At 39.8% G+C, this 26,681-nt stretch overlaps 1 protein-coding gene across 2 annotated transcripts; it reads left to right on the top strand.

Annotated features, from left to right (window-relative positions):
• Positions 1-11,051: 11,051 nt before the first annotated feature.
• ZNF330 (zinc finger protein 330) lies at positions 11,052-25,570 on the top strand. Of its 2 annotated transcripts, none has more exons than XM_062573943.1 (11): positions 11,052-11,132; positions 14,450-14,540; positions 15,539-15,668; positions 15,956-15,975; positions 16,078-16,148; positions 18,263-18,342; positions 19,581-19,707; positions 20,457-20,561; positions 23,097-23,143; positions 24,232-24,349; positions 24,844-25,570. In XM_062573943.1, exons 3-11 carry the CDS (start codon positions 15,549-15,551, stop codon positions 25,119-25,121), a joined length of 966 nt encoding a protein of 321 aa, XP_062429927.1. In that variant the 5' UTR covers positions 11,052-11,132; positions 14,450-14,540; positions 15,539-15,548; the 3' UTR covers positions 25,122-25,570. The 2 variants fall into 2 exon arrangements, with proteins under 2 accessions (XP_062429927.1, XP_062429928.1); XM_062573944.1 differs by having other exon boundaries at positions 11,077-11,132; positions 14,455-14,540.
• The last annotated feature ends 1,111 nt before the right edge of the window (positions 25,571-26,681 follow it).

The raw sequence follows: 26,681 nt of genomic DNA, 5'->3' as shown, positions 1-26,681 counted from the left end.
TGGGGATCCTCTATCATCCGCCCCAAAAGAGACAACCTTCAGCTACCAGTCCCAGCAGGGGCACCCCTGGGGTTACCCTGGGTTGGCTGAGGGGTGCTGTTCATCAATCAACTGCTAAGAAGCCTTGGTTGGGAAAACCTCCCAGCTCTGTCATTCAGTGATTCAGTAGGCAGTAACAATGTTGTCTTTCAGTCAACAATGAACAGAAGATTTTGAGCGTTGCTAACGTGTATTGCATCATTTTATATCAGAGGATGAAAGTGGAGGGCATGGTTCTGTAAAATTCCCCAAAAGAAAGGCAATATAAAACTTGTGGCAACCTATTTCCTAGCTGGACAACTGTATTTCATATTTATCTGCGTTTATCTCTGTGTTCTCAGTTTTATCAAGGCATCCTTCATTTCCAAAATTGTCTGTAGCATTGCTGCACACTACTTAATAGCTGTAACCGTTCCACAGGAGATGTGGCTGTACAACAGCAATAGGATAGCAATCTCATCTGCAGATATGATTTGACTAGTTTTCAATTACAGCTTGTAGTTTAATTCCTTGGTTTCCAGCTTTGTTATTGTGGGGCTGTGTCATACAGAATTCTCTGTAAGCCTCTAGCTTCTATGTTGCTACATAGCAAGGATAAAATACCAGCAATAAGAAAATGACTCTAAACTTTGTATCAGCTTCACTTCAGATGCAAACAATGCCATCTGTCAGCTACCCCAATATTTGGATGAGATCAGCACCAGACTGAACTTGCATCCAAGGAAGTCTGATGTAAAGGTAGATGGAAGCTTCTGAGAGAAAAAAAAATATCATTTCTTTAACTTTCTTACAAGATATCTTCTTGATGCTCCTTGAGGGATCCATGACTCTGATATTCACTGAGACTCCTTAATTCTTATGGCTACCTAATTATCAAAGGAGAATAAAAATATATCATTCTCTAACGAACACTGCCTCAAAAAGTGTACCTTGCCTTCTCCAGATCAGACTCGGACTCACTCATCAGCCTTGTGATATCCATGGCGAAAGAAATACTGACTAGTTAAGAGCAGAGGTCCATCGTACTCAGAGCTGAACTTGCTACAAGCACACTAGGGAAGTGCCTGGTTCCCATGGGAGCAGAGGCTGACTTCGGCGCTGTGCTTCCTGCTGTGACAGCCTGCTGCAGGAAAGGCCTGTGACTCTGTGGGATCTACCACCCTCCTGGGAGAATACTCTGACTGGCTGTAGTGGTCAGGCCTCTCTGTGGGTCACAAATTCTGCAGTTGTGCTATACAGCCTTATCCTTGGATAGGCCTGACAGGTTCTGCTGATTCTGTATTGTTCCTACATCATGATAACACGTTTGAAGACCACGACATCAATCTTTCAGGCATTCATTTCTTCCTAATTTGACTTCTGTGGATAACTTTCCAGTGTCCTAATTCTTTGCATTTTAATTATTCTCTGGATGCTTTTACATTCATTTATATAAAGGCCCCCTCGGCTCATTTGCCTCAGACCATGGGGAATGTGAGCAATCGTATCTGAGAGATTAAGATGAAATGACAGACCTGCAAGTGGGGAGGCTGTGTGACAAATGCACCCTGGTGCCCCAGCACAACCGTGAAGAAAATGTGAAGATGACACTGGGGACAGTGGGACACATGGACAGACTATGTGGGTTATCTCACTGAAAGTGCCAGACTTGGCAGGCCTGTGTGAACACCTAACTAGATAACATGTAATGTCAATGTATGCTCAGTAAGTGAACTCTGAAATTCTCTCCCTTACACTCTCTCCGTACCTTCAGCGAGTATTTGCAGGCTGTCACTCACATTACACATGTATTCTCCTTGTTGCCAGGTGCCTCCAATCCCCGACCCACCAAAAGCCTGATACAGTGCAAAACTAGGCAAATCCAGTAGTGACCGTGGAGACACTTGTTGCTTAGTTTGAGAGCATCCCCCAGTAGGGGATATGTGCACAGGACTCCAAACCCATTACTTTCACCTTTCAGAACATGTGGCTCCATGTTTTTTTATATTTATATTAATCAGGGATTTTTCATTGCTTTCTTTGGGGACTTTAAAAGATCTGGGAGAAGCTACTGGGATAGTGAATTCACTTTAGTCCCTGAAACCTCATGAATAATTTCAGCAAGCTATTTTTTTTTTGACAATCCAGTTATTTGATAGCCTTGATTAAACTTTTTTAGAGTGACTGGAGGCTCTGGATGTTATTTATTCATATTCAAGCACAGAGGCAGTCACTCATGCATAGAATTCCTCGGTGACTCACAAAATGACGTGCTTACTTATGCATAGCAATCCTCAGTAACTCACACACTGACACACTCCTGCCCAGACATACTTAGTAACATGCACAGTGACAGACTGGCCCAGAGCACTTATTTTAGAAATCTTCACAGGCTCCCACAAGGGCTCCACTCCCCTGAAGCTGAAAACAAAACCCCCAGTGACCCCAGCCCACGCTGCCAAACACACTCAGCCACCTCCTTCTCTTAGCTGCGTTTTTTCCCACCATTGTTTGTGGCACTTCCCTGCTGAGGCTTCCCCTGAGGTTGCTAATGTACTTAGAAAAGGAAATCTCATTTTCACTACCTTCACATTTTAATATCTTAATGCCAAAGAGCTGCTGTTCTGCTTTTTGGGCTTTATTTTGTTTTGTTTTATATGGAAATTTTGCATTAAACAAACATTACATGGCAGTCAAGGGGATGAGATGGCTCAGGGGATCGGTAATGGGCTGTGAAGCCTTTCCTTTCTAGGCCAATGCTCGGATTCATTCTAGGCTGTTGTAGCTGGATTTAACAATAGGGGGGAAAAAGTGTGCTCATTTAAAAAGGTCTGAGCTCTCTGAAACTAATTAGATTTAAAGTAAACTGACCAGTGGAAAAAATGACAGTATGTAAATAAACTCCACCAAGCAGCCATTAAAAAAAAAAAGGAACATCTTACTTCAGCTGGATAGCCATACAAATGGAAACGCTCTAGAAACATACTGACTGGCAGAGCCATCCCATCCATCTTCCTGTCTCAGTCTGCTACACAAGTGTTTTTGGGGGGATGCCCAGAAAGTCCTCAAACTCAGAGTGGGCCAGACCAATAGAAGCAGGCAGTGACCAGAAGTTATTGCTACTAACTTCGTTCATCGTCAGGCAAACAGCAAACTGATAGTCTCAAGGTCCCATTCCTTGCAGACAAGCGTCTAACACCATATAAAATGCAGAACCACATCCTAGCTACAGATGGCATCATCATTTGGCATCATCATTCTAGACTGTCCTTCTGTGACACAACAGCAGCAAGAGATATAATAAAACGAACAAACAAAACAATTCCTCAGACACCTCTTTGGCACTTCCAATGACCCACTTGGAAATGCACTCCATGCAAAGTCTGCACATGTGTGATGAGTTAGAGAGAGCTCCTTCTTTTCAAATAAAAGCATAGGCTAGTAGAATTGATAAAGAAATGCAATGCCAGCCTAGGGTGCTGTTTTCAGAAACCGCTCACTTTTTTTCTTGTCTCTCCCTTGCAGTTATAAGTTATACACCTCAGTGATATAGTTTCTACCAATGCCTTAAATACAACATAAATACAATAAAATAATTTAAAGAAACTCTTTAGTTCTCTGTTATGCTACATCAGTGAGACTTTTGCTCAGCTTTTTATAAAACAACATGTTTGGAATATATATTGTCAAACTAAAATGTATTTTACAATACATCACCCATTGATAGAGCTCTAGCTCCAAGTAGGATTACAGATTCATTACTCCACAATAAATATAAATAAGAAAGTTAGTGAACATCGTCAGCAAGTTACTATAATGACATTTCAATAACTCTAAACGTACAAGTTCTTGGGAAACAATGGAACCAGTTATAACTTCATAGCATAAATGAAATTTAAAAAATAAAATACTAATGAAAATGAATTAAAATTGTTGTCAGAACATTAACTAACAGGAGTGGAATATAACCAAATGGGTTTTCTAAATCAACTAGAATACTGAGGACAGAAATCCATGTCTAAAAACGGTTCTAAATCTTGTCATTCACAATGCCATAAGGCTATGACTTTACACTCAATTACCTGCATTCAAATATGTTACTTATAATACAGGCATGATATACAGCTCACTATGTGATAAATTGCTACACAATGCTATTATAAACACTGTGTGCAATTTTGTTCTTTATCCATAACGCTTTTCAAAAGCACAGCAAGAGCAAATAAGATGGAGCTTGTTAAGTTTTTGAAAGAGATCTTAAAAGAGAATTCCCTGCAACATCAGAGAATTGAACAGTGATGCAAGAGATCCTTTTCAAACTTATGAACCCACAGCTAAACCACCCATGTTGTATGCCAGGTTGCACACGATCTCTTCTTTAGCTTTCATTAGCCGATTCTTATATCTAGTACTTAATTCAGTCTAGTGCTCAGTACCACTGATATTAGTCTCATCTAAATGGAGCTATAATTAGACAGGAAAACTGTTCAGTACATATTTGCATAAGATTTCTAAAACTGAATGCCACTGAACAAGGAAAAGCCATAATTAAAGGAGAAAAATTGCTGTCTAGATAAGAAGTGACATGAAAGTAGAACAACATGTCATACAGCTTGATACTGAGTAAAACACAGAGCAGCTGAAATGCTGAATTTGTTAGCACAAATATTGCAGGAAAAGATGGCAAACAAACATTCTTCCTCGTCCAGGACACTGAAGTCATTAGGATCCTTTTGGAATTCCGTGGACCTTTGATTTTTGCAAAGAGAGTTGTTAAGTTGGAAAAAAGTTTGCCCAGAGTGGTAGTGCCATCTCCATCTTTGGCAATATTTAAGATTCAGCTGGACAAAGCCATGGCCAACCTGATCAGATGTGGAAATTTTCAGCAGGACACTTGACTAGATGACCTCCAAAGGTCCCTTCCAATCTAAATTACTGTATTATTCTAACAGTATCCATTATGAAATAAAGGAGTTTCTTGTCATCAATGTATGAGCTCTTGCACAGATTTTCCATTGTTTAGCCACTCTCATCTGAACATTTTTTTTTCTATGTACCAGTCATAATTTCCCGTGCTGCAGCTTGTGATAGTTGATTCTTGTGCTTTCACTGTGCACCCTTGAGAGTGTGCCTGTCTTATCAATAAATTCCCTTTAGGTCCTTTAAGACCACATTTAAATCCCCTCAGCCTTCCTTTCTCCAGATTGAACAAACTCAGCTGTCTTTATATATCACATATGCAGCTCCCAAACTGTCTTTGCACCTTTTGTCACTCTCCTTTTGTTGACATCTGTCTTGTGAGAGATCAAGTTTTAGACCCATTTGCTCTTGTGCTAGAATGGGCTTTTTGCTCTTCCCCCTTCCTGGCCCATTGATGGAGAATGGCCCTACCCCATTTTGACCTTTCATTTTCCCAGATATATCACACCCTTTTAGACTCCTGCTGTACAACAGACTCGGTACCCTGATCATCCTGGCAAAATTTCCTTCCACCTGGTTCAGTTTGAATTCTTTACCTTGAACGTAAGTAAAAGGATATACTGGACCATGCATTTATTGGGACTTAGGGTCAGTCTACAGGGGCTCCAGCCTTCTTTCTCCTTCCTCTCTGCTTCAGCATCCTCCAGTGCTACACATCTCTTATCTTGTCTGATCTGGCAGTTGTGCAGCCCCCATTTTAGATCAGGGCTGAACTCAGGTGAGTAACTGCACCATGTATTCTAGATAATGTCCTGTGAGACCTTTTGGATGCCACTAAATCATCCATAAACCTACTGGAAATGGAACTCTTAGTATACCCTAGGATCTGATTTTCTTTGGCACTGGCAGCTGGTACGCACCCTGGACAGGTTTCATGGGACCAAGCATTAGCTGTCTGAAAAATGTGATCACCTTAAGACAGATGAATGGGCACCTGCAGAAGCCCATCTCTCCCTGTCAATTAGAAGACAAGCCCAGACAACAAGCTCAGATGAGCCAGCTAACTATTACACAGCTGAAGTTAATCGAAATGAAAAGAATCTCACACTCTGTGACCAATTAAAACATTTAAGTCTTTCATTCTCCTCTGTCACTTCCATCTGACAAGCCTCCAAGCACTGAGAGAGAAATTCTTGTCATTAGTCTTTTTTTAAAAAAAAAATTTTTTTGCCATTTCTGTCACACAGGTTCTCCAGCTTATTTCTACCAAGTATCATCCTTCTCTTCTTCATAGACAAAGCTTCCCAGTATGGCAGATGCAGAATATTTATCAGTATGTGCCTTTTGATGGGGTCAGAGGGAAGGGAAACAAGATCATTCATGACACAGTAATGTCATAATGGAGAAGCAATTCTGGTAGCTTGTCACCAGCTAACAAGTTCTTTTTCTATCACCAACTATTGTTGCTTACCATTTTTGTAAGAAAAAATAGCAAGTAACTGATTAGTCTTGCACCATCCTCTCACCTCAGTAATTTTAATTAACTTATGATAATTAATGTATAATACCTTATTAAATGCTTCACAGAAATTACAGTAAGCTAGCTCTACTGCATCTTTTTTGTCTAGGAAAAAATACCTGCCAAGCTATAATGCTGTTCAGTTCTTTTTTGAAGTCATGAAAGAAATTATGAAAATGTGCAACTTAAATATCATAGGAAAGATTAATAAATTTTAATAAAGACAACACAATTCAGTGGGCTCCCTGAATCAGACCTCCAGTCTCTTAGTAGCAAATTCTCTCTTTCTCTTTCCTCTCTCTTTTTTAAATTTTGATACATTTCACAAACTTTGACCAAAAAAATAACCCTTTAGAAATTTCTTGGAAGATAATTTTGCAGGACTAAGGTTAATGATTGTAAGCATCAGTTATAAAAACAGATAAAAGAGAAAAAAAATCTTTCCCATACCTAATTCAAGCAGGTCTATTTTAGAATATTTTATTTGAACATGTCAATTCATTATATACCAGTAAAGTTTCTTTTTTGCCTCAAAATCTTTTCTCTATTTCCCTTTTCTTTATATAGCTAAATCAGCAGGGATAAATGTCTACAGATAAAATTATCTGACATCAAACAAATATTGACATGACTTTCAAGGTCAGTTGCTGCAAGGCCAGGATTTAAAAACAAATTAAATATGATGTATACCATCTTAAAGGTCAGTTAGAAAGGTATATGCTGCACCTGTTTTATAATGCAGCCCCCTGGGAGCCAAATACATTGAATGCTGTGAGCAGACACTGCAATAATGAAGACAATTATGGTAATAGGTAGGTAGGTAGGTAATAGGGGCTTAATTAGATCAGAACAAGCGTGTTATTTAGAGAAAAAAGAAATCACAGTGTATTAAATTAGAAGTAAATTACAGCAATTCAAGTCAATAGTTATTTCAAGCTGATAGTTAACACCCTTACTGTATCTTTAAAGAGACTGAGACATTACAGGAAAATGTACTAGAAATGCTTCATTATCATCCAGCCACAATTCCAGTTTCACTGCATACAAAGGTCCTCTCTCTCCTAGAATATGGTCCTTCTGATGGAGGCTGTATGCTTTATTTCCTGATCTTACTTTCTGACCTCAATAATTTTCAGTAGTAGAAGTGTGATGGCCTGAATGCTTTGTTATTGCTTCAGTAGCTTAAGGAATAAATAAGTTATCATGTACAAATGGGCCCTCACTGTAAAGGAAGAGGGACTAAGAGATGAGCAAAGAAAGGACCAAAAAGGTCAGTTTTTAAGACGTGGTAGAGTCAGGATGAGCTGATATACCATGCTACAGCGCTATTACTCAGCTTTGTTACTGGAAAAAGAATTGCTCGCCTTGCCTTGGCCAAGAGTTCCCAGCATTTTTTTTTTATTTTGCTGAATTACTCCAGTTTAAAATATTTGAGAAATTACTGCCTTAAAATGCAAGTCTGATCACCAGTCAATATATAATCCATAGTGTTACTGCTCTGTCCAGTTACACAGCCCAAAACGGTGAATGAAAAAGGGAGAGAGATTGGGACAGATTCTCCAATATGTTCCACATCCTGGATAGCAAATTATTTTACAGATGTTCTGATTTATCAGCATTTTATGGCTCTTTTTATAGGTGAAAATGACTTTACGAGGTAAATGGCAGTATATTGGAGTATATACACGAGCGAAAAACAATTCATCCTGCAGGGTATGCCTTTGATATGTAAACACTAACCAGGACTGGCCTGCTATCATTGCATCCTTTAGCTTACGAGAGTGACTTTCACTCCGAGTTCTTTCTAGCATACAACTTTTACTCTGCAGGTAGCATGGCTTAGGGTTAAGGCACTCATGGAGTCTTCTCCTATTTTCTCAGCTAGACAGACAGTGGCTAGCATACAAGAGTATGACATGGGAATCTCTAGATTCTGATTTTCTGTCAGGTAATGAGGAATGAAGATATTCTCTTGCATTCAGAGAGAGAGGTGCTCTCCCTCCATGAATCCTCTTCAGAAATCCACTAAAAACACATTTAAAATTTAGGATGACACTCATTACTTTTGGCATCTATATTTGAAAAAAAGCAGTAGTCTGCAATATTCTTGCATATTATTTCATTATATGCAAGTTCTCCAAAGAGTAATGCAGTAATGTCAATGGAAATTTTGTAAGCTCTAAATTAGCCATCCTGTTTTTTTTTTTTTTTTTTTTTTTTTTTTTTTTTCTTCCTTATTCACTTGTATTACAGTTTTGGCCACTTTCACCTGTTCTGAAAATGACATATTTTACTACTCACAAGTAAAGTGACTGACTTCTGTGCTGAGAGGGTAGTTTCTACAACATAACCATAGCAGATGCAGTTTCATGTAATAAAACATGGGTAGAATAAAACAATTGTTTAAAAGATGTTTAAGTGAGACTAACATGAAATCTTAGTATCTGCATCTGCCTACCACTTTTTTTTTCCTATCTTTTTTCTTGCTTTCACTTGTGTTTACTTAGGTAAAACTGCCTACCAAATGGGAGGACAGTTGTCATTTCTACAGAAGCGTGTATGAGCCTTTTCTTATGCAGCTCCACTTATTTTTGAAAGTAGATTAGATAATGACAATAAATATTTTAAGGGATTAAAACATTTGTTTGTTTGTTTTCAATGTTATATCACTTATCTTCATTGTATTCTTGCATTCATGGATGCCAAAATCAGCCCTGAATGATCACAATCATAATAAAATAATATTAGTGACATTCATTAACAAAAGTGAGAAGGACACAAAAAGCTCTAAGGTCTTGCGTGCCAGGAAAAGATCGTATTTTTTACCTGGGTTGTTGGTTAGGCCACATGTAGCCATAATTACTGACAATAATTAATTGCTCTGTCACAAATGAGAAATGTCCAGTTAAGTAACCACCATGAATTTTTATTTTAAACAGTAATGGGCTTTTCTGTGTGTCCCAGTAATGTGGTATCAGATTACATCTTGCAGGAAAGGCATGACCAACAAACAAATTGTTGTGAGAAAAACGATCCTCGTCTCACAAAAGTGATGGGAGTCTTGCTGAAAGGCAGTGGTGCCCAGTGAGTACCTACTTCTCTCATTAAGCCTAAGCCGCATTACAAAACTGGCAGCTGACTTTCAGTAAGAAGTGCAAGTCCAAGTACAATATGAAGCAATACAGTTGTACCCCAACCCAGAGTGTACCTCACCTGAATAAATGTATGATCAAAGCATTCCAAAAATAAAAGAGTGCCCCAAGACTAACTTGTATGAAACATAGATAACTTTCTTGTCCTAGACAAAAGACAACGCATGAATTATACTAGAACGTGATTATTCCGCGTTCCTTCCAGTCATATTAATTTAAATAACTCCACTATGCATCGTCTAATGATTTTCACAAAGGGACTTTTGGACAACAGGCACAAGAACGGCAAACATGAACGTAGAAAGAACTTATGATATTAAAGCAAGTGACAGGAACCCTTAAATTCTTCCTGTTTCTACTTGTGCTGTATGCAATTTATGATCACGGGCTCATCATACACACACACAAAAGAGAGCAGTAAGTTCACATAGCTCTCCACCCCACACTTCATACCACTTCATACACCATGTGGTATCTATCACACATTCCAACACGGCTCAAGTTGGCTTTTTTTCTTTTTTTCGGTATGTACATATAGTATTTCTCTTTTTATACTATATTGTATTCCTACTGCTAGGCTCAAACCATACTTCCCTTTGAAAGGATAAGGGTCCACTGGTGAAAGATCTGAGAGAAAGAACTTTCAGGTACCAACTTGAACTACAATCACAATTAATACATAATTAATATGCCATGGGACTTGGTCTCAGAAGTGAAAGCTGTAGGATGATTCCTATGAAAACACAGGAGAACTAAAGATGAACAATAACATCCCTGTAAAGTTTATAAAGACTTTTTCAATCATTTCCTACCCACTAGCAGGATACTTTAAGTGATGAGAAAAATGACATTAATTAGGATCCAAGACAACAACGGAAGAATTTTTTTTTTCCAATTTCTCTTCAGGGCACATATATTCATACGGAGAGGACTTTTTTTTTTTTTTTTTTTTCGTCCAGAGAGATGCACCTATGTGCACATGCATTTCACTTTATAACATTACGGGCTCAGGAACACATAAAGGTAAAAGATAAAGGTGCTAACTCCTTCTGCTTAAGAGGTCTGCCTTTGGTAGCCTCCTATTTACCAGTTTTTTAAGACGTCCTTCCAAAGCTCACACAACGCCATCGGCGGCGCCGCAAGAACTGCGCCCTGTCCCGGCTCCTGACCGGCGCCCGGACATTTCACTGAGCGAGGCGCACAGCCAGCGACAGCCGGTTCGCCCCCTCCTCCGCTCCTGACGCGCATCACCCAGAGCTTGGGGTGCCCGCAGGCCCCTATTTCTGCTTACACCCCACCGTGCCCCTTCAGCCCGCCCCGCCCCCAGCACCCCGCCCGCCGCCGGAGCTGACCGCAGCGCGCGCCGCCGCCCCGCCCCAACGGCCCTAACGGCCGCCCCGGAACCGCGCGCCGCCGCCCCGCCCCAACGGCCCTAACGGCCGCCCCGGAACCGCCCGCCGCCGGCGCGCGGGGCCCGGCGGCCGCGGCGGCGCTTCCGCCTTCCGCACGGCCGCTGGAGCCAGGTGGGCGCGGGGCGGCGGCGGCGCGGCGCGGCGCGGCGGGCGGGGGCAGCGCGGCAGCGGCGGGCGGAGGCCCCGGCTCGGGCGCCGCCTTCCCCTGACCTAAATGCCGAGAGATGGGAAATGTAATCGCCGCGGGTGGGAGCGGGCTGCGGCGCCGTCTTGGGGCCTGGATAAAACACCGGAGCGCTAAATTATACGTGTTTTTTAAAGCGGACACACTGCCAGCGCGTAACGGGACGGGCATAGAGCCACGGCGGCCTGGCGCGGCGCGGCGCCCTTGCGGAGCTGCGTTGCCGGTGGTGAAGGCAGCTGCTGCGGGCCCCCACCGGGCCGCCACTGAACCAGTCCCCGGGGATCAGGGCTCTCCGCAGCGCCGAGGGACCCCTCTCCCGGGAGGGAGGGGACAGGGCGGGACGACGGGACACGGGTCTGCTGTGGCCAGAGTGCAAACGTAGGCACCACGTTAGTTGGTGATGGCGTAAATTATTAAAACCAAATTTCCCTGAAATTTATTGCCTTGTTGGAATCACTGACTGGAACAACAAATATGAAATAATCCTAATATAGCTTTTATAATTAATACTGTAATCCTGTACAGTATTTGCAAAATGGTTAGCTGGAATTTTTTGAAACCTGGATGGAAATGAAGGATCCCAGTGAACTTTTCATGTGATTATTCCTTTGATATGTATGCATAATGGCTAGAAGCCTTTGCTAGTCACATACAAGTGGAAAAATAAGGAAAGCCTTTTGGGTGCTGGTGCTGATATTTGATAACAAGAATAACTCAACAGCCTTCCTATCCCCTAAAAGCTTGTTACAGCTGTTCATTATATTTGTGACAGCAGGCTAGCTAGCATATCCTATGGGAGAGGGTAATATCCTGCAGGACACAGCATGTCCTGCTCGGCCCGGATGATCCAGAAAATTGATGGTGCAGTCTTACTTTCCTGTCTGCTGCAAACCTACTGTGCGTCTTCGGGAATGTGTGATGGGCAGTCTTATAAAGAAAAAAAAATGCACGCATGATATGATCTCAGCAGAATTTAGAGGCCAGACACTGTTTATGGATTTTGCATAGCGTAATCATCAGATAAGATACACAAACAGCCTTTGGAATTAAGGTGGGAACTCTGCTGTCTCTGGTTGTGTTTAGCGTAACAAATCATGCAGCACATGAGGAACAGTAGGTGAAGCTTTTACAGAGTGAAAGACTTAGCATTGAGGATCCAGTATACGCACTACAAGTTTCAAGAGGTTTTCTCTGAATCCTTGCCCACCTCACAGATGCCCCCTGACACCTGAACTCAAACAGAGCCCTCGGTGCCACAACCTCAGTTGTTAAGCTGGAGAGTCATGTTCACTCCTACTGCTGTGATCCCATGCATGTGAAGCTTTTTGCTTCAGAGTGTAAAATTTCAGATGCAGAAAAAGCCTCATGCAAAACAGCTCATGATTTGGTAGCTTGGATGCTCTGCAGGGCTGTGGGTTTGTATGTTCTTGGGCTGAAGGGGGAGCTAAGCACAGATCTACCATGTCGTGGATGATTTCTCTGACTGAAGAGCCTTAGCTAAAAAGCAGCAGGGTGCTACCGTGGCTCTAGCAGCCCCTGCCTCCAGCAGAGAGGGATTTCTGAAGCAGAAGGTTAAGGCGTTTCTATCCTGCAGATCTTAGTCAAGTAGTTTCACTGTAGGCATTTCCTCACTAAATGGACATGTTGTTTTAGGTCACACCTGGGGTATTTTTCTTTCCTGTGCAGCCCACAGGGGAGCTGGACTCAAAACAAGTACTATATGTTTCTTGTTTAGCATTTGGTAGCAGTGTCATGATGCCTGCAGACATTTTTGGGTCATTCCTCAGCCTCCAATTTACAGAAGGATTACTTCAAGGTGGACATGCTACAGTATACTGCATAGGTATTTTATATATTGATTAGTGCTTGTAAAAAGTTATGATAGTCCTGATTTGAAATGAATTGCAGGTGCATAAAGTTTTTGCTGTCATCACTTCTGTTACCTTAGCAGTGTCAAGCCCTGTTCAGGAAATTAAAAAAAAATGGTCAGTTCCCTAGATATTTGCAATTTAGAGCAAAAAGAACAGACATCTTAAGTGGAAGATCACAGGGAAAGAGTGATAGAATATGGTCTGTAGGGTGCTATCATTTATTGGATGGTTTGAATGTCTGGGGTGACTTGATCGTTTTGTTAAAGGAATCTGACACTACATTTCTGTTGTTTTGCTTAATGCAACTTTCTGAAAACTACCATCTTAAACATATCTCATAATCCATGTCCTCAGTAGTTACTGAGAGTGTTTTTCATTAAAATGAATTGTCATTTCAGCACCTTGGATTATGAAGTGAAGTAGTAAAGGTATAAATACTAACCATTAGATTCTGTTGTTAAATCAGCGTTCAAGCAGTTCAAAAATTAGTCTGAAACCTCTTATTGGGCACCCAGTGTCAGAAATGTCACACTGGAATAATGATAGTTGCCAGCATGCACCTCAGCAATGCAATTTTGACTGCAAAATGTGACACTAATAAAATTTAAACATGATGTGAAATGCTCCAGGGCAAAGTGATTTATGTGCGCTATCAAAAACAAATTTTAATATTTGGTCAAGAGAATATAGCTCTGCGTTTGGGGAAGTTAGGATTGTTAAGACCTGGTAAAAAAGATACTGATTCTTCTTCAAAGTTTATGTTATTACAATTCACTACACATTAGTGCTGTAGCTCTCCTTGCAGTTGCTAGCATGCACACTTACATATATGTTTAGAGTTAGAGAAGGGAATAAAGGTTGACACTTTGAAACTGGAGAGAGCAAGTGCTGTCTCTTCATACTTGCACCAGTGGCCCCCATAGCTGCTTGAGACCTACTGGAGCCAGGAGAGCTTTGCTTGGGCAAAGTTGTCCATTTACGTGGGCCCATTTCTGCCGAGCCCCCAGGCTGTAGTGTTTCTCCGTAATGGAGCTTGAGATGCTAAGATGACAGTCGGCTCTCCTGTTACCAGTTGTTTGAAATTATATTCCTGGGGTTTTGGAAATCAGAGGCAGAGCAAGGAGTACTCTTAAGTGTAGCTAGACAAATTGTGGATTAGTTGTACGCTAGGGCAATGTGCCAAACACGCTTGGTTTTTGAAATGTGAGCACTTTAGTACCAAATAAGAGCTAAGTGCTTCTGAAAATCCAGCCATGCTGTCATCTGGAAGGAAGGACAGTTTGGTAGTTGGCATGAAGCAGCCCATGCACCTGTGCCACAAACTTGCAAATGTTTCTTAGAACCACATTCAACAAGGCAATTTCTTTTGACAGTGAAGAAGTCCCTCTGCTTCGGCCGTCTTCTTACCACCGCATTTGCTAAGCAAATACTCTGCTGCCCCATTTGCTCCTCTCCCCCCATCAGGTATGTGCTCATCTGCTTTTTGGGGAGGAGGGCTTTTTTTTTTAAAAAAAAAATAATAATAACCTGGATCTGTTTTAGAATATAACACCGACAACAGTTATATTGGCAGAAATGAGGGTATGATAAAGACTGAATATAAGAAAAGGTATCTACTTAAATGCCTCATTGAAGACAAATTGAACATCAAACGACACATTTAATCCCTCATTTTTCCATTTCATGAAGTCAGGATAATACTTCCTTATTTAATAGGGACACTGTGTGAGCATTGCAGAGTTCATTGTAGAGATGAAAACAGAGCAGGGGTCTGATGCTTGACAGTCTTGCCCTGAATTACATTAGTTCCCTCCTAGAATGTTAAAGTAGACACACATTGAACTAGATGGAATTAGTAAAACTCTTCTTGATTAACAGTAGAATGTGCGCTCTGCCTTTCATTATTGCTAATGTGCTAGAACAATAAATAGGCAGTACAGGTGTCCCTTTGTTACAGGTCTTAAGTCTATGGTAATCACATTTTGTTTTCTAAGCCTTCAAGAAGTGCGAGATCTGCATTTTTGCAGTACACCACTATTCTGTTACCTGAAGAATGCTTTTTAAGTGATTGAAATAAACAGTTACTGAGCATGAAAGGAGAAAGAAGCAAAAATAAGCCGAGTGTTGTCTTATTTAATAGACAACAATGCAAACTAAGAACAGAAGGCCCATAACAAACAACCCTATAGAGCATAACATTTAAGTGTAAAACATTTCAGAGAGTAAGGTGCAGAGTGTAGGGCAGCAGAGTCCTTTTGGGGTTGCAAAATTCTTGTTTTTTCGGATAGGCCCTTACTCTGTATTTGAAAAGAAAACTGTCAGAAAAGGAAATGAATGGAGTTGAAAAATAGTTCGGATGGGAACTCCAAATCCAGTTTTAGTGCTGGATGTCATGCATATCCATGTGTTTACATATGTGTTCTTGCATGCATTTATTACGTATCTTTATTTCCTTCCTACAGGAAGTGAAAAATGCCTAAAAAGAAGACTGGTGCTCGAAAGAAAGCTGAGAATCGCCGTGAACGTGAAAAGCAGATAAGGGCTTCAAGAGCGAACATAGATTTAGCCAAACATCCTTGTAATGCCTCAATGGTAAAATAACCTAAAATATTTGGTATTAAAATATTTGATATTAAAATATTTGATTTTAAAAGATGTAAAACCTGTGATAATGATACACTGGCTATATTTTAATGCTATTAGAATGTTCTTCTTCCTACTGTTCTTCTTTTGTATTAAAGGTCACATTAACATCAGAGATACAATGCTTCAATAAGAAGTTTGTTATCTAATCAGAGCTTAATTTAGAGTCACTATGGAACCTGTACATTTGATATGCTTTACATAATTATCTGTATTTTATTTTTTTTTTTTTTTAGGAATGTGATAAGTGCCAAAGGTGAGTATTTTTCCACTTCTACAATTTAGTATTGATTGGTTCCAAGTTTTTTATAGGTCTTGTTTAATGCTTTGTTTCCTTTTTTTCCTTCCATGTGCCTAGACGACAGAAGAATAGAGCTTTCTGCTACTTCTGTAACTCACTTCAGAAATTACCTATTTGTGCACAGTGTGGTAAGTGGAAGTGATGAAGAAAAGACATGCTATACTCAGTCCCTTTTGTGTTGTTAAACTTTCAAGAGCTGTAGTATCTCTTTTTTTTTAAAAAAAAAAAAATGCACCTACTCTGAATCTCCTCCTTGGGAAGAGACTCTTGCATGATCATGCAAACTAGTGCATGTACCCCGACCCCAAGGGTTTCCCCAAGGTTTGTTTTCAACATTTGATCTTTAGAAGTTGTTTTATTCCCTTCTAGGACTGAGAACATTTGTCTCTGGCCACTCCCTAGACTAACTGTGCATAGGATTGCTTCATATTGGCAGCAAAGTTAAAAAGGCACTGACTGCCAAAAAGGTACTCTCTAAAACCAATAAATACTATTTTAGGGATGTCATTCCTGATCACTTTAAAATAAATTAAAGCAACAGTCTGCTATGCACCTTGCATGGTTTTGTTATATTTGTTATGCCTTTGATGTTATGCACATGTGCTAGAAGGCTGATGCTTTGGAGTAGTAGGACTGAGCTCTGAATTTGGCTAAAAAAGCCTTTTTATTTTTTAAAAAAGGCTTGCTTGCTGGGGAGGTTAATAATCATTTCCTACTTTGAGATGAATATCATCATTTTACTGTTTTAACATGTCCTTGTGGATCAGTTTATCATTACAGAATTTGGCTTCTTTGCGATTTAACTCTTAGAGCTGCTATCTGTGGCTTTCATTGCCTTTGATGACCTGCAGTTGCTGAGCATGACTGAAAGTTAGTGTGCAATGGCAGTCTTTAATGCTTCATCATTCATCAGTCTTCCTTCTGTCATCATGCAATGAACTGCTAAAATGACATTGTCTGTTTTCTAATGTGTTATACATTTGAAACCGACTCCGCTGTGTTGAATTTATCTTAATCTGCAGTGTCTTCCTGGAGGAAGAGCATTTCTAATAACACACAAAATGTTGAATCCCAGAGCATGCCAGGACAAAGACCATTAAAGCTGTTCGGCGCTTAATCAGGTCTTGATGACAGCCCTGATATGCCAACATCATCTTTCCTGGAGAAGTCCTGAGGGGTGGGAGCAAGGTAGCTGTATTACACTGCAGCAGACCCAGCAGTGCTCCCAGCACCTCATCTTCCTTGGCTGTGACCACCAGTGGTCCTTCCTCATTCTTTTTGCCATTTGGTATCTGCCAGGCAAGCTGATACAAATTTCACCCGATGCTGTATAAGGCTTTGTACTGCTTTTGTTTAATTGCTTTTTCAGAATAGAATTTGGTTTTGGCAGCTCTTGAATGGATTTGCAAGGAGCAGCATTTGCAGGTTCCTTCACATAGGCAGCAATAGAAAAAAAGGGGTCTGTAGCAGGACAACTTAAACTGTTTATGTGACCCCAGTGCAATAACTTGGGCTACTTAAACAGGTTATTTTGCTTATGTAGCTCCATACAGAGTAGGCATCTTTCTGGTAGAGCCACAGAGGCAAGCAGTAGTGGGGGGGGGGGGGGGGAGGGGAGGAAGGGAAATCACTCTTAGTTGCTTACCTGTATCAGAAAGACTTGAAGTGCAGATAATGGCTTTTTCTCCTGCCAACCACTGCCTATAAAGAACATTTAAGCTGGGAAGTAACCCCTTGCATGGTTTTTTTAAAAAAAGTATACAGGTGGCTCTAAATAATTAAATCATTATGTGCAAATGTGTTTTCATATAGGCACAGCTGTATTTTTTCCAGAAGACCTCAGCCTTGCTCACTGCACTGGTGTTTTTATGGTGGGATGGAAGTAGTGGCAGTAGTAAACAACTTTTCAGAATACCACTGCTTGACTTCTATCTATATTATTTTGTACTGTGGTTTGACATTTGAAATCTTGTCAATATGTTCAACATGCCTTGAATCATAGCAAAATTATGCATAACCTCATTATCAGCACTGGCATAAGACATTTGGGCTGAAAACAGAAAATAATTTGATCTAAAGGAGATGTGAGGGTGAGTTGCAGATTGTAGAGGTTTGTTTGCATTATTTTTACCTTAGATGTACGTTAAATATAAGTATTTGGTTGAATCACTGCTCTTACACAGTCTAAATTATTTTGATTTTGTGTAACTGTCTTCTGGTTGTCTTGCTACTTTTTAAACAGGAAAAACCAAATGTATGATGAAGTCTTCAGACTGTGTCATAAAACATGCTGGTGTGTATAGTACTGGACTAGCAATGGTGGTATGTATACAGAATTTTAGCTTTTTTTTTTTTTTTTTTTTTGCATTAAGAGATTACTCTATGCAAATTTTCCTAAACAAGCAAGCAAAAAACCCACACAGGCCCCAGGTCCTTATACTGGGAACCCAAATTATGCCTTTTTATGTTTGACTCATGCAAACTCTTACATATGTCCTGGGGTATCAACAGGCCCTGAACACGTGCGTTAACAGCACCAGAGCTTGTATGCTTCATACCTAATTTCCAGTCTCCATTAAAACCTAGAATCATCCCATAGAAACCAGTGGATTTATTTTTCTTGCTGATCTCTCAGTATTGCAGAGAACAATCTGTTCCATGATATTATGTGAGAACTTTATTAAAAAAAAAAATCACTTGGGCAGGGAAGGTTGTTGCTTCTAGCCTTTGGACTTTTGGCTCTTAGACTTGCTTATTCAGTTCTGGGAAGCAAGGTATGGCATGACATAAGCTCTGAATTAAATGTTTCATGGACTGAGTATCTGTCCTATTTCTTCCTCCATTTGGCAGTCAGCTGCTTTCAGTAATACAGCTGGCCCTTCCTGTCTCAAGTTCCTGAAGTCTTTCCATACCCTTAACTGCAACACTATTATAATTAACAGTTAATTTGGGTGTGCCATTGTTATGCCAGTTTCATGTGTATACATGCATGCACATGACAGTTTGTTACATATGGGATAAGGAGGCTTCTTAAATGTTATAATTAAGGTACAGTTGATGCGTGGTTCTCAGTTTAAGAGAAAAGGTGTAATTTATGTTTCTATTATTTGATTGTTGCTGTCTGTGGAGCTCGTCTTCTAATATAGTATGATGCAAAATCTAAATGGATTTCAGCTATAAGAATCTAGAGATATTTAGGGGTTTTGTTCTTTAAATTTCATTTTTGCCAGATCATTGCTATCATTTATGAATCTCAGGTTTCAGCTAGAGGACACCATTTTTATGCAGAAGATTTTAGATAGGAAATGTAAAAAACAAAAACAGGAAAAGGAGAAAGATAAGCTACTTTTGATTGTATTTCATCCTGCAGAAGTGAATAACAAACAGAAGAACTGAACAGTGAAGCAGTTTAGTTAGAGTACAAATATGTTTCATACTTTCTTGCTCACCTGGAATGAACCTACTGAGAAAATGAGCACTTAGAAACTTTCAGGCTTACAGAAGAATGTCTCTCTAAGTGTTGCTGAAGCCCCTAAAATCATGTCTTTCTGTAATTGCAGGGTGCGATTTGTGATTTCTGTGAAGCTTGGGTGTGTCACGGGAGGAAGTGTCTCAGCACACATGCGTGTATCTGCCCTCTTACAGATGCAGAATGTATTGAGTGTGAAAGAAGTGTCTGGGATCATGGTAGGTTGCTCACATTTGACAAATAAGATCTGAACTATACTTGCCACCCCCTACTCCCACATTGCTTAAGTTATTGTACCTATGTCCTTAACATAACTTTCCTTTTCACTAACACATTGTGTCTAGTTAAAGCTAGACATTTTCCCCATTTTAAAAATAGGCCATATAGAAGGGGGAATGTGAATGATGTGCCCCAAAACATCCAATGCTTAACTCAGGGATGTTTCTATACTCTAGAATATTAACTGTCCTGTCATCTGAGTACTTCACATAATTAAGCACCACATCAGAAAGTCAACATAGTTTTCTGCCATTCTCACTCCTTTCATTTGCACTAGTACGAGTGCTTGGATTCCCCTTTGCTTAGCAAAGGATACTGATCTCCATTTGTGGATTTTTTTTAAAATAATCATTTCAGGGTATATCAGAGGCTAGAAGTTAGCAGGAGGGAAAAATAGTTGATGACAGTGAATCTAATCCAATTAAAAAAATACTCAGTTAAATTAAAATGAAACTACTAGAAGTTATACTTTCGTTATATTTATGCTGTCTTTGTATTGCTAGGATATGTGGTATTTTTCAGTGTAATAATGGATAGCAGTGTCTAACTTATGACTTTCTGTTGAAGCATTTTGTGGCTGAAGGGAGAAATGGTGTTTAAAGCTACATAGAACTACCTAAACTGTTTATGGAGCAGAATTTGATGCATATGCCTGTTGCTGATTATTTTGCCTTGATAAATCTTGTAGGAGGCAGAATATTTGCCTGTTCTTTTTGCCACAATTTCCTCTGTGAAGATGATCAGTTTGAACATCAAGCCAGCTGCCAGGTTTTGGAAGCAGAGACATTTAAATGTAAGTTAGCCATTCATAGTCCTTTTACTAGAGCTAAGCAGACTCAATTTTCTTCCTCTGTGCCCCAGGATACTCTGCAGTGCCTTTTTCAAATACCCTGCTTTTACCATGCCTGGAGAAAATGGCTTTCCTTTCCTATGTGGTTGACCTTGATATGCTGCTAGCTAAACTAGACCTACTGTCTCCAGCTTTTGTCAGTGCAGGGTTGTACATGGCAGTCATTTCCCTGCCTGGGTCATACAGACCTCCCGTGAGAAGTTGCCTCTGCTGGAGCCAGCACTCTCCAAAACAGCACTGTTGGCAGTGGCTAGGACTGCAGCTGAGCTACTATTGCTGCCTTTTAGATTCCTCAAAGCTCTGCAGGCAGGTAGCAGCTTCTTTCCACCCCTCTCACCTCTGATAAGCTACTATCTGGATGCTTGATCCTCTTGGAAAGCAGATGCCTTAAATGTTACTGGCTATGCCTAGTCTGGCTAAGCTTTCCCAGATTGGTCTGGATGTACAAATGACGACTTGTATGTTGATGCAGGGTTAACACCTGTTGATTTTTCAGAAGCAGCCAATCCTGAGGAAGGCTCATGAGACAGTAACCGCCTAGTTTACTGAGACAGGAAGGATGAACTTGGAAGGAAATGACAGAAATAGTGTTCATCCAAAGCATGAACTCAGTGTGAGTTTCTTCCACTGATTTCAGTGGACTAGGGGCATATATCAACTCAGTACATGTGTCAAGTGGCAATATAGCCCACTGTTACTGAGCAAAGAACAGGTAGCTGAAGTTTCTTGTGTCCTATTCCACTTAATTTTTATGTAGACAAAAAAAACCCAGAAACTGATACTTTTAAGATGACAGGATTACCATATCTGACTTGGCTAGTCCACTGCTCATCTCTGGCTGAAAAAGCTGTTAAAGTTTAAAAAAAACCCAAGAGTAAGCATGTTTGAAATAATTAGTCTATTGCAGAAGTATTTCCTTCCTATTCCCACGTTTGTTAATACTTAGTTTATCCTAGGAGACAGTTTGTCCCTTCCAAAACTTGTATGCATGTATTCTATTCTAACATTTTCAGTCCTTAAAGAAATTCAAGGTACTATCGTATATCAGACTATCTTCTTCAGAATTGAAGAATCTCTTGGCTTGATTGATTTCTCCCAGTTCATAATACTTGTGATTTTAGTTTTATAGTCTTTAAAAATCTCATCTCTCTCCCTCTTTTTTTTTTCTTTAATCTCCCATCCTTTTTTTCCCCCCTAGTCAAGGCTTTCTAAGCCTTGATTAGCTTCCCTTGATGTATTCTGCCAGAATGTCTTCCTGTATAGCAATATTGAAGCAGCAACAGCTGTTCCGCAGGAGTGTTTTCTTCCACTGATCGTTGAAAGCTTAATTCACAGATGTGATGTCATACTCTGAATGAAGAAATTGCTTTCAGAGAATTTTCACTATGTTCAGTATTTTTTGGCACAGTGTAGTCCTGGTAGAGAGGCAGGATTTCTGTCAGCATGTGATGAGATTATAAAACCTGCACCTTTATATAACGTCAAGTTTAAATGTTATATAGTTGTAGCCTGTATCCCATTCTAGCTGTGAAAAGAGTTCTGTTAAATTCCATCAGAGACTTTTTAAGTCCAGACATGTCTGAATATATGCATTAGCATTCCAGTTCTATCTTTAAACAAATGACAGATGTCTAACTCCCATGGCTGTCCTGCTCATGTGGAGAACTCATGATATTTATTACTGCAGATTGAAAAGCTTTGTTACCATAGGGTAAGGCAAAGTGGAGAGAGTGAGTACTTTTCAAAAGACTCATGACAGAATATATATTATTGCCTCTCAAGAAGTAACTATCCACCCAGCTTCATATAGCTATAAATTCCTGTGTGGTTGCTTTCACCATACTCCCTCTAGTGGAGTAAAGAAATCAATTTGAAGCTAGATTTTGAGAGCACTGATTCTACTCTTCACAACTTATGTGCCAACTCTAATTCTTTAACAGAGTTAGATAGGTTTCCATGTAAAGTTGTGCCATAAAGTACATTTTCTAAGGAAGTGGTAGAAATAACTTCTTCAGGTTTGGCATTTGAAAGTTTTAAGCTTTCTTAGATTCCCTTTAAATGTGATGATAAAAGGTATTGAAGATGGCCATGACATAGTTTAAAATGACTGCAAAATACTGCTTTCTTTGGCATTATGGGGGGGGGGGGAGGGAAATGAAGTAGTCACTTAATACTAAACTGGCTCTGAATCCTCCATGTTTGTAAAAATTTGGAATCCAAGTAACTTTCTCTTTTCCAGCTTACACTTTGTATAGAGTTTACTTATTGTAATGAGGCTTAGACTTAAAAATCTAGTAAAACAGAATCAAAACATCTACTCTATGGTAAAATAACTAATTCATGTTTCCAAAATGCATACCTCAAAAATAATTCAAGTAAATTTCTCAAAATACTACATTACCTATTTCTACAAGCTGTAAAAACATCACAGCTGTACAGTTTTCAAATACTGAATTTTATATGTGATTTCTCCAACAGGTGTTTCCTGTAACAGGCTTGGCCAGCATTCATGCCTGCGTTGCAAGGTAAAGAGCAGAGAGTTGCAAGTAGCTGAAATTTTGGACTTGTTCTCCTTAGCTTCCCAGGCTGGTACCAAGCCTTGTCATGTCTTCCGCCACATCATTTAGAAAAACTCATACTTCTTGTATAGGTTTGTGAAGCTTGGGGACAAACTTATTGGAGATGAAAGGATTTCTATCTCTGTTTGCTTGCTACCGAAAGCAAGTATTATGCATTATCGTGCAAGATGAGGTGAGCTTGACTTTGTTCAGCCCTCACATTTAAAATGGGGCTATACCATGTTTTGACCTTTCCAGAAAACCCAAATCCTCATTTTTGGACAGAATCCATGGTTTTGGAATATTTACTGATCCAGCAATGAACTAAGACTTTAAAAATTTTAAAATGATGATCTGACTAAAAAACACTGCAGTCCAGATCCAAGAAGTTCTCTCTACGACTGATCCATTTGCACACATACATAGGCTGATTTGTTTTAATCAGACTTTTTTTAAACACATTCAGAAGTTTTGTATATAAAAAAAATTCCACCTGCTTCACCATCAGCATCCCCCAGCTTACTCCAGACACTGATTCACTGCCTGCTGTTATTCCTCTTGCCATGTTTCCTTTCAAAAATCTTTCTTCAACAGTCTATATGACATCAATTTCATACTCCAAATTGCTCCTTTCTGCACATCTCCTTACTGGTACTTTGGTACTCAGCACATGAAATTTCAGTCTCTAATTCTTACCTTCAGATCACTGCATAATTATATACTGGCCTACATCTCTGATTGTGCTTTAAGCTCATCTGCATAACCAAAATTTCCCAGGCCCCTTGCAGCCAGCAATAATCCAGTCCTTGAATGTGTTACTTCCTCTACCTGTTTATCAGCACCATTATGCAGTCTCTTCCCCAGCTAACCACGAAACTACAATCAACACGGAAGTAGTTGCTCTGTGCATAATGTATAGACTCCAGTTCCACTGCAGACAGAGCTCATTAAAGTTAATCTCAACCAGAAAATCCTATTGCTGTTAGATTTTCTTGCTCCTTGCTGAAGATTATTCTGCTATGATTAAAATGTTTCATTCTACTTTCACCCCACAGGCTTGTTTTTGTGATGATCATGTGCGAAGTAAGGTTTTTAAGCAGGAAAAGGGAAAAGAGCCTCCCTGCCCTAAATGTGGGCATGAAACTCAGCAGACAAAGGATCTGAGCATGTCAAGTAAGGCTGCTTCTCTAGCTAAAAAGTGGATTTCATGGGAGGGTCAGGATTTTAAATGGCATCGTGCCAGCACCACTAATGGCTACTTTTCTGCATGGGAGCAATGAGTAAATTATTGATTTATTACTAATTACTTACTATTGCTAATTATTTTTAATTGTTTTGCTGCATTTATTTTGGGAGAATCTTATTTAGTTCTAGAATTCCTCAGAATCTTTCCTAATTGTTAGCTGATGCTAACAAGTTTTGTTTAGTTTCAGATTTTAGTTATTGAAGAACTGCATGCAGTCACCATCTAAACCTTTATTTCATCTATGAGAGGGAGGGAGGGAGGGAAAGGTTCTGTTACAGTAAGGATTAAATCTGAAAATGTTAGTTTCAGAAAAAGTCCAGCATTATATGCTCTTTGAGCAGTGAAAGAAGATGAAAATGTCAGAGCTCTGTTTAAGTTGTTGTCAATGGGCAGGAACATGATCGTTTTCCTCTGCCTGCAGCACGCTCTTTGAAGTTTGGCCGCCAGACTGGAAGCGAAGATGCAGATGGAGCTTCTGGTTATGATGCCTACTGGAAGAACCTCTCTGCTGGCAAGGCTGGAGATGCAGGTGATCGTGAGGATGAATATGATGAGTATGAAGCAGAGGATGATGATGAAGATGAGAATGATGAGGGAGGAAAAGATTCTGATACAGAGACAACAGATGTATTCAGCACTTTGAGTTTAGGAAGGACCTATGCTAGTGGATATGCACATTATGAGGAACCTGAAGATTAAGTTGAGTCTACTGGGGAGTTAAAAACATTTGGAAGGAATTGAGTATATGCTTCTTTTACGATTTGTGTATGTGCCAGTAGAATAGCTCTATTGGAAGCTTACGTGTCAAGTTTGGGAATAAAGAGTGTGGGACTTGTTTAGTAACTCCAAGTGAGACTTACTGGTACCAGCTGAGGAGCTGGGGAAGAAAACAGGGAAATGGCTTTATTTCCCTAAACAACTGAACATGCGTTGTCCCTGACTACTTAATATAACAATTCAAAGGTTTCCTCCTCCCCCCCCCATCAGTTTCCTCACACAGGAATGTGGGAGGGCAGGACAATTTGTTTTCATTTGCTCATCAGAAATTAAGTTATTTGTATGGTAATTTTGTTAACTGATTTCATAAACCTAATGTAGTGGTGGGTTGGTAACTTTTTGTCTGCACAATAAAAGTCAACTGCATTCTCTCTTGGATTTTTATAAATACTTATTTCTCTTGAATAGCTGGAAAGTACATTATCATACACAATGTGTAAATTAGCATTAAAGTAGCTTCTTGGTTTATGTAGGTAAAGCACATCAATATAGTTCTCCATGTCCTTGAACTTAACCTTTCCAGCATTTTTTAGGATTACATACTAATCACTGGGCTATATGCAATCATACAAGTGCACTCTTTTTACATGAACATTTTTGTGATAAAACTTTTGATTATCCTTTCTGCCCCCAAAAATCTCTTAGATAATTTCTCTTTAGACCAAAAGGAGACCGGTCTCTCTGTGCCTAGACTTCGGCTCTCTTTTCCTTGCACAGAGTACCAAGGAACCGAAAATTCAATTACAAGCCCTATGTCTGAATAGGTAAGATGAGATACATGAAAGGCATGCTGTGTTCAAATATCATCCTGCATAAACGCATTGGTACAAGTCATTGGCAGAAATAAGCTGAGGGATTTGCAGAAGTACCTGATACTGTTTTGAAAAATCAACATATATTAATTACCAATTCATAAATATAGTTGATAGCGTTCAGCGATCTCCTGTAGAGAAATATTGATAGGATTGTGACATTAGCAGCTGACAGACCTAGATGCTACGACAGCCGTTTCAAGCATTATTCAAGTTTAGCAGCTAATAGAACACAGACTTTCTAAATGCCATGCTTAAGTTCAAGAATGTTATGTCTTAATATCTGCCAGAAACATCTGAATTGGTTATAGAATGGTCTGCTTTTGTGGTGTTCTCTATTGTTTCTTATCCGCTAAAGGTTATATGTTGGCAGAGCACATCCTACTGAGAATAACTTTTAATGATGCTAGGATTGCCAAATGAATATTTCCTAATAAAACAGGACTGAGGAGACCAGCTTTGATACTTCCCTCATAAATACCCCTCATACCAAATGAGTAAGAGGTATACGAGCTGAAATGCATCCAAGATAAAAACAAATTGACACACAGTGCAGCTTGGTTATGACAGCTGAAGGCAAGAAAATGTGCTGGAGAGGGTGAGAACCTGAACTATGCATTTCATGTGCTTGCCTTCAGAGCCAGAGAGGAAGCCAGTTAATGCAACATCT

This window comes from Rhea pennata, chromosome 4 (genome assembly GCF_028389875.1).
Source record: "Rhea pennata isolate bPtePen1 chromosome 4, bPtePen1.pri, whole genome shotgun sequence".
NCBI lineage: Eukaryota > Metazoa > Chordata > Aves > Rheiformes > Rheidae > Rhea > Rhea pennata.
Note: the sequence above shows the minus strand (reverse complement) of the source record. Positions and strands in the feature narration are given on the sequence as shown.

What these genes read in the sequence shown, in the direction of transcription:
- ZNF330 (XM_062573943.1), top strand. Translation starts at nt 15,549, where the DNA reads ATGCCTAAAAAGAAGACTGGTGCTCGAAAGAAAGCTGAGAATCGCCGT. An exon ending in ATCCTTGTAATGCCTCAATG is followed by an intron (nt 15,669 to 15,955) that starts GTAAAATAACCT and finishes TTTTTTTTTTAG; the next exon opens with GAATGTGATAAGTGCCAAAG. An exon ending in ACCTATTTGTGCACAGTGTG is followed by an intron (nt 16,149 to 18,262) that starts GTAAGTGGAAGT and finishes CTTTTTAAACAG; the next exon opens with GAAAAACCAAATGTATGATG.